Source organism: Adiantum capillus-veneris, chromosome 13 (assembly GCF_014529385.1).
Source record: "Adiantum capillus-veneris isolate H3 chromosome 13, ASM1452938v2, whole genome shotgun sequence".
Taxonomy (NCBI): Eukaryota; Viridiplantae; Streptophyta; class Polypodiopsida; order Polypodiales; family Pteridaceae; genus Adiantum; species Adiantum capillus-veneris.
The window spans coordinates 123,819,714-123,834,861 of NC_140943.1; the positions used below are offsets into that span (position 1 = coordinate 123,819,714).

Here is a 15,148-nt window from a genome sequence, read left to right on the forward strand (position 1 = left end):
AGCATACAAAGGTATACACCGACAATGTATCATTGAAGTACTTTCAGACGCAACCTAAGCTCTCGCACAAACAGAGCAGATGGCAAGATCAGCTAGCAGAATATGACCTAGAGATCATTCAAAAACTAGGTAAGCAAAATGCGATGCCAGATGCTCTCAGTCGCTCTCAGTCAATGCGGTCAACATAATAAGCAACGAAGATGTACTAGATCAGATTTGTGAGGCCAGTAAGACAGATCCTACAGTATTACAGATGATGCAAAGTTGGCAACAAGGAGAAACCTCAGTGGGGTTGTTTGACTTGCGGGATGGGCTATGGTATGCTGATAACCGTATTTTTGTGCCAAATGATTCGGCACTCAAGGAAAAATTACTCTATGAGACCCACGACTGCAAAGTTGCAAGCCACGGTGGGCAAAAGAGATCTTTTGACAAATTAAGCCGCCATTTCTTCTGGCCAAAGATGCAAGAGGATGTGGTTGAATATGTAAGAACTTGCCACCTAGTCAAAGCACAACGCATAAAGCCAGCAGGGCTGTTGCCTACACCATCTTGACCTTGGGATGTAATCAGCATGGACTTCATAGTAGACTTATCAGAAAGTCACGGGTTCACAACCATCTTCGTGATAGTGGACTATTTTTCAAAGCAAGCGAACTTAATTCCCGCTAAGTCGTCGCTTATAGCTTACCAGACAGCTCAGCTCTTCTTCAAACATGTCTTCAAAAATCATGGATTGCCCTTGACAATTGTGTCAAATCACGACGGGCGATTCTTGACATGTGGCGAGAACTGTTCAAGCTCTTGGGTACACAACTCAGGTTCTCGTCGGCCTATCACCCTCAAAAAGATGGGCATACTGAGCGAATCAATCAGGGCATCGAAGATTACATCTGTTGCTATGTACAAGCATATCAAAAGGACTGGGCAGATTTCCTTGAAGTTCTTGAGTTTCAATACAATAGCAGTGTTCACTCAAGAATGGGGTACACCCCCTTTGAACTCGCCATGGGTAAAGAAGTGATTACGCCCATGGCTCTTGCTTCAGGCACCATGCATGCAGAGGATCATGATGCTGAGCAGTTTTTGATGGCTTGGCACAAACGCATGGATGGAGCCAGAAAACACTTGACAAAGTATAAGGACAACTATGTAGCAAGGCACAATGAGAAAGCACGAACAGAGTTCTTCCGAAAAGGTGACTTAGTATTGGTTAGTGCACATAACATTAACCGTCCAGGGAACTTAACACCTAAGTTCAACCACTGATACTATGGTCCATATCGTGTTCTTCAAGACTACAACAATGTCTCCTACAAATTGGAGCTACCATCCAACGTCAAAATTCACAATGTGTTCCACATCAGCTTACTCAAAAGATTTCAAGTTGACAAGAAATTGAAGGGGATCGGGGAGCACCACAGACGAAGAGTGAGAGAGAGAGAGAAGGAGAGACACAACACAGATATGGGTGGGGAGACTCAAAGAGTGAGCAGCCCCCTATACACTTATGCTATGTATAAAGTATACAAGTCAGTGGGCGCCCGGGCAAGGCACAAACGCCTATACCCCAACAACCTCCCACTTAAAGGCGACTGTGCCTTTAAGCAAGGGAACCTAGTCTAAAGACTACAAAAGGTGAGAGAAAACCGCTCTCAACCGATGCCCACTGGCTGGCTGTGATCGTGTGCATCCAGCTGTCCTGCTTCCGTGTAAGTCCATACACCACCAGACGTACCGCACACGTACTGCAAGTATATACGCAATACGTGCATATCTCCCTCGTGCACTATGCCATCATCAGTCAACAAACGACTGACAACCCCAACTTCAAATGCTCCCACTGTAGCTGCGATATCCGGTCTCAAGATCAACATCTCATACATGAGACCACCGAATGACGATGCAATGCTAGCGGGCCTTGCTAGCTCTACGGAGCATGCATCAACATATATATCCTTGGCAATAGGCATCTCTGACTGACAAGGCGTGTCAGCCACATGCATCTCCTGACTGTCCGCAAAAGACGCATCACCCTGTCGTGCAACCTCAGAGCAAACCAGCTGCTCTAGGTGTCTGCTGGAAGACATATCCTGCACAACTATATCCCCATGCTCACTGTCGAGCATAGAAAGGAATGACTGCATAATCGCTGACATCTCAGCCTCCTCTGCAATCATCCACTGTAAACATGACCACTCAATCTACTGTGACTCACTAGAGCTCTCATGCTCTAACTCCGTATGCATAGACTCTTGCACAACGTCCTCCTGTCGTGACTCACTAGAGCAGTGACCTTGTTGTGCAGGTTGCGTGTGTATGCATCGATACCGCACAGTGTGGGCTTGGTGATTAGCTCACGGGTTTGACAGGCGTACAGTTATCTTGGCACACTCACAGGAGTGAGCATTGTGATGTATGCTTGTGTGGCTACGAGCTAGGTAGCCGGATTCGAGCACTTATGGCTTGAGGTTTTTCAGCAGGTTTCAGCTACAGGTTTACAAGTTTACAGGCAGGTTTGAGGGCTTATTTGGGCGCTGAATTTTCAGCCATTGTTTCCTCTTTGCAGGTGTCCATGTATGGCTCAGTTGTAGGCTGATCTGGGACACGTTTGTGACTTGTTTATGCAGTTGTTTAAGAGCTGAATTTTGGGGCTGTTTTGGGGCTGATTTGCAGCCATATCTTACAGCCATATTTGCAGACTTTTGTTGATGCGATTCGAGTCAGTTTAGGGCTGATTTGGTTGACATTTGCTACTCATTGTTGGTTGCTCTTTTGCGAGCATTATGGCTGATTTTTCATTTGACTTCCAGCGTTATGGTCTGACACAGTTTGATGGTGCAGATTTTGTTGCTTGGAAGGAGCATATGCTTGTTGCATTGGCAGATTTGGGGCAAGATAAACCCTTGCGTGGTTTATCGGCGAAGCCCAAGTCTATGCGTGATGATGATTGGAAGGATCTTGATGAGTTAGCAATGTCTACGATTCGTTTGCATCTGGCTGAGTCTGTTGACTGGCAGGTCTCGAGGGAGACTACAACTCATGCTTTATGGCAGATTTTACATGCTATGTACGCGACATCCATGCCTACAGGGGAGTCTAGTCCCACTTCTATGTCCATGGGAGAGATTGGTCCCACACGCAAGTCTCGATGGCATAGAGACTTGACATGTTGGCATTGTGGACATAGAGGGCACATTAGGCGTCGATGTTTCAGGCGTTTGAGACAACGGAGGCGACAGATGCGTGATGCATATTTGGGCATGATAGATGCTAGTGAGATTAGTACGGTGGTTACTGAGTATGCTTGTGACGGCGATGTCACATTTACATCTAGCTTGTCTTCAGACGATCTTATGTCTACGGATTACATATCGGATTGCACATTGTCTTCACATTGGTTACTAGATTCAGATGCTACTTTCCATGTCACGTCGCATCGTGAGTGGTTTAGCACATTTTCTAGTGGGAGACTTGGTTGTGTGCACATGGCTGATGGTGCTGTGCATGACATTGAGGGTATAGGAGACGTATGTTTGTCCTTGCCCAGTGGTATGAGATTTACCCTGCGTCATGTGCGTTATGTGCCAGATCTGAGACGGGATTTGATCTCAGTCAGACAGTTACGGTATAGTGGATGTCGGGTATCGCTGCTTGAGCGATATTTTGCGTTGCATTTGGGTTCGCTAGTGATTGCGAGAGGTGCCAAGAGTGGTACAGGTTACCCATTGCATGTGGATCACGGGAGAGACGGTGTTGTCTCTGTGATCATGCAGCCAGGTAGAGAGCGAGAGAGCAGGCGAGTCTCTTTTGCTCATGGGTTGCAGGGTGCTTTGCATGGAGTGCAGAGTAGTGAGCTCGTTGTGCACACAGTTGGGGCACAACTTGAGCAGTCACACAGAGAGGTGACAAAGTTAGACATGCATGCTTTGCTAGTGACTGAGCAAAGCAGAGAGTCAGTTGTGCAAGATACTTCTATGCAGGATAGACAGGTAGAGCGGTCTTGCTCTAGTGAGTCACGATAGGAGGACGTTGTGCAAGAGTCTATGCATACGGAGTTAGAGCATGAGAGCTCTAGTGAGTCACAGTAGGATGAGTCATCAGAGGTGATGACAGAGATGACTCACATGGATGCTGAGATGTCGGCTATTGTGGAGTCATTTCTTGATATGCTTATGCCAGAGCTTGATGCAGATTCATGACAGATGGATACTCTTGGTACACATGTAATATGTGGTGGGCACGAGGAGTCACTCCAGAGCTCGGAGTTAGAGTGCCATGGTCTCTAGATAGGGGACATGATTACCATGAGTTGAGTTCTGAGTTGGAGGTGGCAGAGGTTGCCAGGGTTGCATCAACGTTCGGTGTCCTCATGTACGAGATGCTGATCTCGAGGCCCGACATAGCAGCTGCAGTGAGAGCATTTGCAGCAGGGTTGATTAGTTGTTCGATGACTGATCTCGGCATAGAGCATAGGGGAGGTTTGCAGGTATTGGACCGATACTTGCAGGAGTGCATGAGCTCTTGTAGCCTATTTGCAGAGCTTGGAGCTAGCTCTGTGTGGCTTCCGCAGCGGGATGTTTGTCTATCAGTAGAGCCGGATGCACTAGCTCATTGAGAGTCAGTGGGCATAGGTTGAGAGAATATCTCACCTTCTATTAGTTGTACACTAGTAGATCTCGCTTAAAGGCACATTGGCCTTTAAGTGGGAGGTTGTTGGGGTTAAGGCCTATGTGCCTTGACCGATCGCCCAGGTCATGGGCGCCCGCCCACTGTTACCCTATACCTATAGTGAGTATACTGTATAGGGGGAGCTGCCACTTTCAGTCTCCCCACCCACATCGTGTGTGTGTCTCCTTCTCTCTCTCTCTCTCACTCTCTGTCTGTGGTGCTCCCCGATCCCCTTCAATTCAGTGGGCGCCCAGACTCTGGGAGGCCGGGCAAGGCACAGACGCCTATACCCCAACAGAAATATGGCCTCCATGTACCCTTATTGGACAAAGGAGTGAATCCTTTCGAACCGGAGATCATCATCAAGCACCACTTTATACGCAAGCTCCCGGAGTTCTATGTAAAGTGGTGAGGGCATCCCATGTTAGGTTGCACTTGGGTGCCAGAAGACAGAGTCATTGCAATGGACAAGCACTTGTTAGTTTGGTATTATAATATACCAGAGCTCAAGCACATGCCCATGATATAGGAGGCAACAAAAATGTACAATAGAATAACCAGTAGTAGGATGCTTTAGTTTCAGCAGTTATGTACAAGTTTTCAGCAAAGTAGATATGCAGTATGCGTCAATTATGCAATGTAAGCAGTATGTGGTCAGTTGCCTCAGTCTTGACGAGGACGTCAAGTTCTTTAGGGGGGGGGGGGGGGGAATGTTGGGATCCTCGTGGGGGAGGGAGGGGCTTTTCCCCGACGACCGACGGCCTTTCGCGTTCCACGGTGGTCCACCCTCCTACTCAACGTGGGGGGGGGGGGGGGGGGGGGGTAGCGCCCCTCTCAACCTCATGCCTCGACGTGGAGGGGCACCCCTCTTGCTTGGGAGGGACCTCGGGTCCCTGGTGCCACCTTCGGTGAAATTGTCCCTCTCTGTGGCCACGCTCCTCGCGGGCCTCCGCGTGACAACCTTGGACCCGTCGCTCCCGTGAACCACCGCGGCTCCGAGAGCCCCCGAAAGACACTTTTGCAAAGTGAGAGCCCCGCTTGGGCCGTGGCCGGGCCGGGGCCGTGGCCGGGTCCCCGGGGTCCCATGGCCCGGGAAGCGCTCGTGGGGCCGTTTCGGCGTTGTCTACAGTTTTTGGAACTGCGACTCCTAAGAGGGCCGATGGTGTAATTTTGAGAGGAATTTCTAGCCCATCCCTTGGGGCTTGAGCGGTATGCTTGAGCGCCCTGAATTGTATGCACTTATAAGGGAGTAGTCAATCTTCTCATCCATACATCCATCTTCCCTCTTTTAGGTTGGAGTTTAGCTGAACCTAGTCATCAGAGGCGCTGGAGAGGCCTCAGTCCCTCTGTACTTATCTTTTGAAATCAATATAAAAGTGTCCGTTTCGGATTTGTTTCTCATTACACTATGTCGCGCATCCCATTGGTTTCTTTGCTCAAAGTCTTGTGATATTCGGCTAACTTGGATTCTTGTGAAGGATTGGTGAACGCGCGTGGCTCCAAGTCCCATTTGCGGGCTACTCTTCATAGTCCCAACTTGTAAATTTTTAAATTCCTAGGTTCCTTATGCACGGACAAGTGTCAAGGAGCCGTTTTCGTTTGCAGTAAAGAGATTCCACAAATCTGCGAATTGTCCTTTCCATCGCCCTTCAGATGTCCGAAATTCCAAATGTTCTGATTTCACGTGTTCCTCTCGTACGACCTTTCTCCTGTTGGCGCTGTCTTCAGTAGCTACCTAGACTAGTTACTTCGGATGTGGGCGATCATGAAGCTTGCTGGGTAAGACGTCTGCGTAAGTTGTGTTCTGCACTTTGTAATGTGTGTATGTTTTGTGGGTTCTAAAGCTTGCAACTTGGTTAAAGTAGTGGGTATAATCGTTGGTTGAGCTGGCTAGCTATGGTGGAAAGAGGCGGTGAGATATCACAGGATGCTTACAAGATGAAGCAATATTGCGCAAACCCACTCACTGGTTCCGGCAGTTTGTTGGGCGTTCAAGCAGCTATGCTAACCCCTGCCTCTCACCCTCCATTATAAACATATGCCACACGCACCACTAACCATATACTGTTGGCTTTCTTAATTCTCCGTCTTCCGTCTCTCTCGTTACACACAAATATTAGGGACCCCTCCCAGCCACTGACATTTGAAGGTCCATGATCTTCTAAAATACCGCACTTTTTCTGCGGAACCCTCCTCCCAGACAGTTCCTTCAAGCTGAAGGAACGTATCAAAGGGGACACACACACACACACACACACACAGGTATATATTTAAAATAGCACGGACACGCAGATACACTTGCATTTAATCTGAGTACACGGCCGGCTTCTCTCTCTCTCTCTCTCTCTCTCTCTCTCTCTCTCTCTCTCTCCATCCCTGTTTTTTAACAGAAAATTATAAACACATGCAGATGCATGCATACATGCTTAGCAGAGGCCAAAGTCCTGTTTGAGTGAGAGAGAGAGAGAGAGAGAGAGAGAGAGATGGCTGTGGTTTCTTTTAAGAGTTTTGATGACACTTGTGGACTGATCAGCACAAGCTCGACTAGCAAGCACGTGCGACTTGGCAGCCATGGTCGGGCATGGAAATCCATGGAAGAGCTGCCAATGAAAGGGCCAGCTTCGCGCGAGGGGAATGAATGGCAGCCCTCATCGCAGTGGTTGCCCTCTCATGCTGCAGTACATATTCGAGGGTCCTCGATCTCTCCAAGAGCAAGGAGGATGGAAGCTAAAACTGTGCACATGTTTTCTGAGAAGGGCTTGGAGTTGCAAGAGGCATTTACACAATTTTTGACTGGTTCAGAGAGAGAACTTTGTAAAGAGCAATCCTCTTTGAGCATACATGAAGAGTCACATGAGATCCCTCATCTTTCCAATCCTTCGTATGATGCGGGTATTGGAGGGGAGTCTCAATTGGCATCTATGTCATGTGGAATGAACTATCTCCCTCAACAGGACACAGAGGGTTCTACTAATACTGCTGAAAGCTCCAATCGTACCATCATGCAAACAAATTGCGAGGAGCAGACCTTGCCGCTGGAGCAAGAGATGTCAACTGTTTGCTCGAGGAGTGTAGCTTGTGCAGAGGGTGAGGGTGCAGAGCTTCAGCAGATCTCCACATGCGTTCCACATGGATTAGATGACTATGCAGAGCATGATAACACACTTCCAGTCGAGGTGTGGGCTCAAGCAGATGCAACTGCCAAAGAAATGGCCGATATGGAGCTTGCCTCTGAGGACAATGAGCTTGTATCTCAAGTCAACAACATAGACTGTCAAGACTCGCAGTCATGCGTCTCAACTCCACCCAGAAGAACCTATGATACAAAGCATACTGTACAGGTGGAGGATATTAGCAACCAATCAGCCAGAATGGAGGTAAGCTTACTCGAGCATTTGCGTCAAGATCACACTGACAGAGGAGAGCCTTCTATGCCAAATTTCATAATGCATAGATTTCTTCCTGCTGCTCAAGAAATTGCAGCTATGGAGCAAGAGAGCTTCATAGCTTTAATTGCAAGCAGAAATCGGGCAGCTGCTGTGTGTCCATTGCCATCAAGGTCTCAAAGACCGTCCGTTGCACATCGCATAAAAAAAAGAGCGTACTCATCCTCGAAAGGTTTCACAACTACAGGCCTAATGCATGCAAAACAGCAAGAAGATGCCATGTCCTTGAAATCTTGTGGATTCTTTTGCCTAGGACTCAAGAGTGCACTCTTCCGAGCCCATCGCTCTGCATTAAGTGCAACAAGGAAGACAAGCTGGACGTCACATGTAGCTGGCCATGCCAAAGTCTCCGATAAAGGCAGCTCTCCTCGTGGCTCCAAAAATAAGGTGGCATTGTCATTGTATGACATACAAGTAGAGGTATTAAATATGCCCTGTTTTGCCTGAACAACGTGTGGTCGTCCTTTTGGCAGGGACAACCAGAGGCTATGGAAGCTGGGAGTTACTTTTATTCACCTTCTCGAACAAGTTCTAAGTTTCACGAAACTCCTCGGAGGCATGCAATGAAGTGTCAGGAGACCTCTATAAGAGAAGGTCATAGTAGCGTCAAATCCAAACCTCTCTACAGCCAATTGGGGAAGTTAGATGCAGCAGGCAATTTAGACGAACACACGGAATTATCAGGCAATGCTGAGCTACGTCTGGTTGGCATGGTGTCAAAAAGACAAGAAAGCAATACGAAGGAAGACTCTGCTGAGTCATTTCCTGGTTGTATAGCGTCAAACAGGCAAGAAGGAACTCTCAAAGAAGGCATGGGGACACACAGCTTAACAAGTTCAGTTTCTCATGATCATGCTCGAAACCTTTACGTGCATGATCATGTGAATGCAGACATAACTGGAAGCCCTAAACAAGTCCACCGAGATGCAATGAAAGCAATAAGCTGCCCTGAACAAGATCAGGCTTCGCAAGACGGGGATGTGGAACAAGACCAAGCTTGGCAAGAGAGCCATAGTAACAAGGATGGTGAATCTCCCTTTTTTGATGCTTTGAGCAGACTTAATTCTGTAAAATCAACTGCATCCTTCTACACATTTGGGTCGCCTGCATCTCAATATGATAATGTGGGATTGCAAAATGAGTGGGGGATGAAAGATGAGTCCGGCTCCATTGACGCTGCAAGTGAATTCGAGACGCCTCGGGCTTCCATTAGTGAGAACAACTCGATGTTAACTCCTAGTCAGGTTGAAAACAAAGCACCCATGAACAGTGAGCCATCAAGTTTAAGCCAAAGATTTGGCAAGGTTCTCAAGCTTGAGACACATGAGCATATGAGTGTTCCAGGTTGGCGTAGCGGTCCCAGTGGCAAACACCCTTGTTTCGAAGATATAAGTATGCTGCAAGCAAGCGATTGGCGAGTAGAAAGCTTCTCTAGAATGAACCATGTTTCTCTGGATAGGAAGTACCCTTTAAGTCCAAAAACAGTTTCCCCCATCTTCCCTGCAAAATGCCAAAGTGGAAGTGCTTTAGGTTGGCCGTTGGGGATATCTTCATACCAGTCAAATAGATTGGAAAGCTCTCCTGATCTCATTGATCAAGATAACAAAATGCAACAGTATGTGCCAGGTCTGCATATACCATCACCGCCGCTGCCTCCTTCTCCAAAGGGCTCCTGGTTAGGCAAAGCAATGGCGAAGAATGCATCCAACACGTCACCATTGGCTACTGTACAGCAGAAATATAAGGTGGCATCAGCCAGGAGGAAGTTGGACTTCCTAGTTGCAAATGAGAATTCAGAGAAGCGGTGGGAAGATGTTGTGAAGGGAAGCCAGGTGCAAACAGGGCACTTGAGATTTTCAGAGGTATGACTGCATATCATTAACATCATGGGGCCTAGTAGTTCATATATGCATGGGAGCACTAAGATAGATGGAAAAAATGTCTGGGGGTGCTTGTATGATGCATGTAGGCGTGAAGATATGTGTGTTAATGTCTGAAGGTACATGCGTGTATGTGTGCTAGTTTTTCGTTGCACAGAACTCTTGCATGTATGCAATTGATACCGTTAGCTCCAGCAGCTTCCCTCACATGTATGATGAATGTAAGCACAAAGATGTGTGTGAAAATGTCTAACATGACTCACTACAGTAATGATTTGGCTATAATGCAGTAGGCATGGTAGAGTTCATCACATGATGTCATACAAGTTATGCATGACTTACAAACAAGTGTTTTAAGATAGTTCTTAACTTCATACTCTTAATCAACAAGCAGGAGCTACATCAACATCATCCTTTGAATCACAGTGAAATCCAACCATTAAAGCTTTGAGAAGACCCAGGAAAGGCTTAATTTACCAAGGGGTTTTTGCCAAATAATGCCGTCTTTCTACAAATTTCTGTGTCCTTAGAAATGCTACCAAGCTTTTGCAGAAGAGCAAGCTCAAGTGCTGAAGAGGCTACCAAAACTTTGACATATATTGTTTGCTCGGAGAACTTACAATTTTGGAAGACTACCCATTACCTTCAAGACCATATTAAGCAAATCAACAGGGTGTAGTAAAAGTGATCATTCTAGATGTGTACTGAAGAACCACCAATTACGGAAGACTACATATATCTTCAAGGCTATATGAATCAAAGCAACACATGGTTGTAGTAAATGAAGATCTACATTTATACCTCTTAGCTTGTGAAGTTGAAATCCATGCTTTGTTTTCATTAATCATTTTTGAGGAGGGCCGAGTGAACAGACACCCAAGTGCTAAAAACTGCAGGTCATCTCTTAAAATCCCCTTTCCTTGAGTTTCTTGCATGGGAAAACATTCTTACCACCCATAACCTACCACGTTAGTGGTGCTAATGGCCTTCTTACCACCCACAACCTACTAAGTTAGTGGTGCTAATGGCCTTGCTAAGATTACTTGTAGAGAAAGAGGTAAATTTTGCCCACAAAAAGGTGTTGTCCTACCTTGTATAACTTAATCTTGGACCAATGAATCCAATTAAAATTTTATGAATCCAATTGTAGGTTTGGGAGAGGTCCTTGTTATAGAGGGCAAAATGCAAACTACTTCCAAAGGCCCTTTGAAGTCTTCCTTAACCTATTAAAGCTCATCTAATAACACAAGGCACACTAGCATTATTTCATTAAAAGAATAATTCCATACATTGATGAACCCCAATAGCAACCACCTCCCTTAAAGAGCCTTTGAAGCCTTCCTTAGCCTAGCTATTTTAAACCTCACCTAACAAGGTACACTAGCGTTACTTCATTATAAACGAATAGCTATACTTCCATATTGCCTATAGTAATCAAATTTCTTTTCAAATAAGTAAAGAGTACACTATTGCCATACCATACGGAGTCCCTCACGTATCCTACCGAAAAAAAATTTGCTATGCTATCTAAAGCTTGTTTGCACTTTATAGTGTGACCAACCAACCAAATTCTATCTAGTTATATTTGAGTCTACTTGTTTTCTTTAACACTAGTTTGGTACTGAGGCGGTCCGAGGCGGGCAACAAGAGAGGCGACCTCTAAACACCCCTCAAGGCTCTCGTGCTGCTCAATTGGGGCTGGGGCAACCACAAGCACAACAAAACAACAAACCCACAGCCAAACCCAAACAAAATAGGGGCACCACCTTGTTATGGTATGCGAACTAGAACGCAAGAGAGATTTTGGTACAACCAAGAAGATGCACCACACAACACACACAAGCAACCTCACACCAAGACACACACAAACTGGACCAGAGAGAGCTAAAGCAAAGGGAAGAGAGAGAGAAAAGGATCTTGCGTAATACCTTATTTGTGACTTGCAAATAGAGATGGTTTGTTATGATGCTATCGTAGAGCTTGTACAAAAACTCACTCAATGCTTAGTGATTGCTAATCATTGCCAAAACACACACACACACTGTCTTAGGGTGTGGGAGACCTCTCACCACAATACCCTCTTACAATGGACACAAAATTGGCAATGAAAAACACACTAAAACAATTTCTAAAATCAAGATCAACCGATGGAAACTCAAAATACACAAATCACCTTGAATTCACCAAACCGTATTGCACAAATGGAAGGACGAAGATTTGAACGTCGAATCACGCCTTTGATGCACCAAACCTCAATTTATTGATGATGAAGGAGCATATACAATAGTGGTTTTGAGATTTGAAAAACTCACTCTCTCTCACTTGCAATGTGTAGCTTGAAGGCTTCTCTCACACCAAGAGTGAAGCTCACAAGTGGTTGCTACACCTAAGTCTCTCCTCACGCATAGAGTGTTGGGGTGCTATGTGAGATGTTGGAGGTTGTTTTACAAGAAGGAGAGAGGCCTCTTTATAGGTTGGAGACCCCTCATTAAGATTATTGGAAATCCTAATTTACAAGCTAACAAATCAAAATTATGATTTTTTTGAATATCAAAACATTGCGGGCCTTCTTTGTCTGCTTGAGTCATGGGTGTGGGCTCAAAAGAGAGCATTATTGATGGTGAATAAGGTGAAAGTAGAGTTTTAAGGAAAAGGAGGGAGAGAGAGAGAGAGAGAGAGAGAGAGAGAGAGTTACTTTGTACATGTCTTGAGGTGAGGTGTCTTTTATGGTTAGACCAATGCTATTTTGTGTTAGTATGTTAGTGGTTAGTGTTAGTAATCACTAGAAAGTTAATGATGAATTTACAATGGGTAGAATGAGGTGGATGGTTAAAGTAAAATGGTTGAATGAAGTGAGGAAATCTTTGTGATGGTGAAGCTTGAAGAAGTTTTGGACTTACTTGTGTAGGTTCTCAAAATGACTATCGATCTTCTTCTTCGTCTTCCTTTCTTTACGCCACTGCCGCCAAGGTTGATTATCGTGATGAAAATGGTAATTCCGTTGATGAGATCTCTTGATTTGCAGAGGTTAAGCATGGTACACATGCTGAATGTATGTATATATGTAAGGAGTAAGATGGAATTGTACTTTGGAGATAATAGAGAGAGGCATAGAAATGGTGTATGTACATGGAGAGCTCATATGAGAGCTATGGGAGTAAGTGGGGAGGTTAATGGTGAAGAAGGTGAGAGAAACCATTGAAGGTGCAGGTTTGAGTGAGGGATTGAGAGGGATGTGTGTGTGTGTGTGTGTGTGTAGAAGTGTGGAAAGAGGTGAGAGAAGACTATGGGCTACTTGTGAGAAAAGTGAGCAGACTGAGGTCCACTCAAAAAATCATAGCTCACTGGTGGCTACTCCAAACATCATGATAAAATTTGAGGTGATTATTCAAAGCGTGGGCTACATTTTCTCTTTTGATCACCACTTCAAATTCGGAGTGGAGATGGATATTAAAAATCCCACCAAAAGACCTGTTTTTTCTTCACAAAAAGTCTTCAGTGGCCTCCTCCTTTGTTGAATTTGTACAATGTATCCAAGAGTGAGCCCCTCCTTTGTCATATCATAATACAAAGCATCCAAGTTGCCCTTGACACATGCATGGAGGAGGATTATTGGTGAATAAAGAAATATATACATGGTGGGACTAGTGTATGGACTATTCATGGACTTTAGCTCAATGAGCACATGGTGTTAGAATAATGAGTAAAAATAATAATAAAAATATGGAGGAGTTATGGATATGGAAAGATATTGGAATCATATGATATGGTCCCTGTTTGAATTATTTTGGGTGAAAGAGGAAAAGGTATGCAAGTAAATAATATAATAAACGTGACCAATGAGTAGAAATCAATTTTTTGTTTTCACGAGGGTGAGGGTGAAAATGTGGGAGTGATTTGTATAAAGGAAAAATATAAGGTTAGAGTATGTACATATTGGCAAAAAATATACTTATGGTGTAAGAGGATGAAAGAAGGTGTACATAGGTTTAATAAAACACACACCTAGGTAGAAATATTTAAATAAAATACCAAAATAATTATAAAAAATCCCTATATTTAGGCCATATATATAATGCAATATTTACACACAAATGGACCATAATATATTTTATTTTTTTGATTTTGTTTATTTTTTTGGCTCAACTAGCCCAGTGACTAGCTAGCTGAGGGTTTTTTAAGGAGATATGGGAAAAGTCCCGTAACTCACACACGCCTATGTACAGTGAAATGGTAGGGATAGCCACAGTGTTTGGGTGAATTTGGTAGGGTGGAGTAACTTACTATGGCAATTATGGAAAGCCGAAAAACGGCTATCATTAGCTCCCCCCTTAGATAATGATACATTTATGTACCATTTATCCGATCATACAACATGTAGATTGTGTAACGTCTGTCTTTGTCTGCTCTCATCTTTGAAGAACCTTTGTTGTATGATTAAAAAACCTTGTGTGATATGAAAGGTTCTCGAGCCAATAGGAGGATGAAATGAAGTGACGGAGTAAACCCCCTCCATCGAGAAAGTTTCTATAAGCACCCCCCAAGATCAAAGATCTTGAAATATCTTTCCCAAAGCGAGATGTATGGTATGGAATCACTTACTGATTTTGATTGAAGAAACTTGTAGATTTTACTGTTGTCCATCATTGCATCTATCACTATGAATGTGATATAAAAGATTGGTTGCTCTTCCTCTTGTGTAAAGTTGATGTATCTGCTACGATCTTCAAGAGCTTGTATGAGCAAATTCCTGAACTGTAGCTCATAAATTTCATTCAACCTGGGTAGGCTCATCAAGTAAAAAATTCTATGACCTTTATGATTTAGGAAAGCTTGATCCATGCTTCCAGCTGCTATTGGAAGATATTGCAGATAGTTTACCACATAAGTAGATAATAGATGAAGGTTTCTATTGCTTCCAACACATTGGAAGAGAATAGATTTTGGTACTGATTGATGAAATATCCACATGTAGCAATCAACAAGTTTTTCATCTATGATGAAGACCAGAAGCATCACAATGTGCAACCTCCATACACCAAAGAACCAAGTGAAGAAGATTTGGAAACATCCGTTTATCACCAAGTATTCATGTCCTCTTCCACTTAAGAAGGTATGGTGTCCCCGATGAAAGGTATATGTGAAGAGAGG

At 44.5% G+C, this 15,148-nt stretch overlaps 1 protein-coding gene across 4 annotated transcripts; it reads left to right on the forward strand.

Moving 5' to 3' along the window:
* The first annotated feature begins 6,329 nt into the window (after positions 1-6,329).
* Positions 6,330-11,150, forward strand: LOC147444813 (uncharacterized). 4 transcript variants are annotated; one of them, XM_086527346.1, is made up of 4 exons: positions 6,330-6,450; positions 7,205-8,504; positions 8,591-9,979; positions 10,392-11,150. In XM_086527346.1, the coding sequence occupies exons 1-4, from the start codon at positions 6,425-6,427 to the stop codon at positions 10,446-10,448; spliced, it is 2,772 nt and encodes a 923-aa protein (XP_086383472.1). In that variant the 5' UTR covers positions 6,330-6,424; the 3' UTR covers positions 10,449-11,150. The 4 variants fall into 4 exon arrangements, with proteins under 4 accessions (XP_086383472.1, XP_086383474.1, XP_086383473.1 ...); XM_086527348.1 differs by having other exon boundaries at positions 6,396-6,463; positions 10,392-11,149; XM_086527347.1 differs by lacking the exon at positions 6,330-6,450 and adding an exon at positions 6,481-6,933 and having other exon boundaries at positions 10,392-11,149.
* The last annotated feature ends 3,998 nt before the right edge of the window (positions 11,151-15,148 follow it).

Excerpts from the sequence above, each read along its gene's own strand:
- LOC147444813 (XM_086527345.1), top strand. The coding sequence starts at position 7,155 with ATGGCTGTGGTTTCTTTTAAGAGTTTTGATGACACTTGTGGACTGATC. Across the intron at positions 8,505-8,590 it reads CTCGTGGCTCCAAAAATAAG|GGACAACCAGAGGCTATGGA; the intron begins GTGGCATTGTCA and ends TCCTTTTGGCAG. Across the intron at positions 9,980-10,391 it reads GGCACTTGAGATTTTCAGAG|GAGCTACATCAACATCATCC; the intron begins GTATGACTGCAT and ends ATCAACAAGCAG.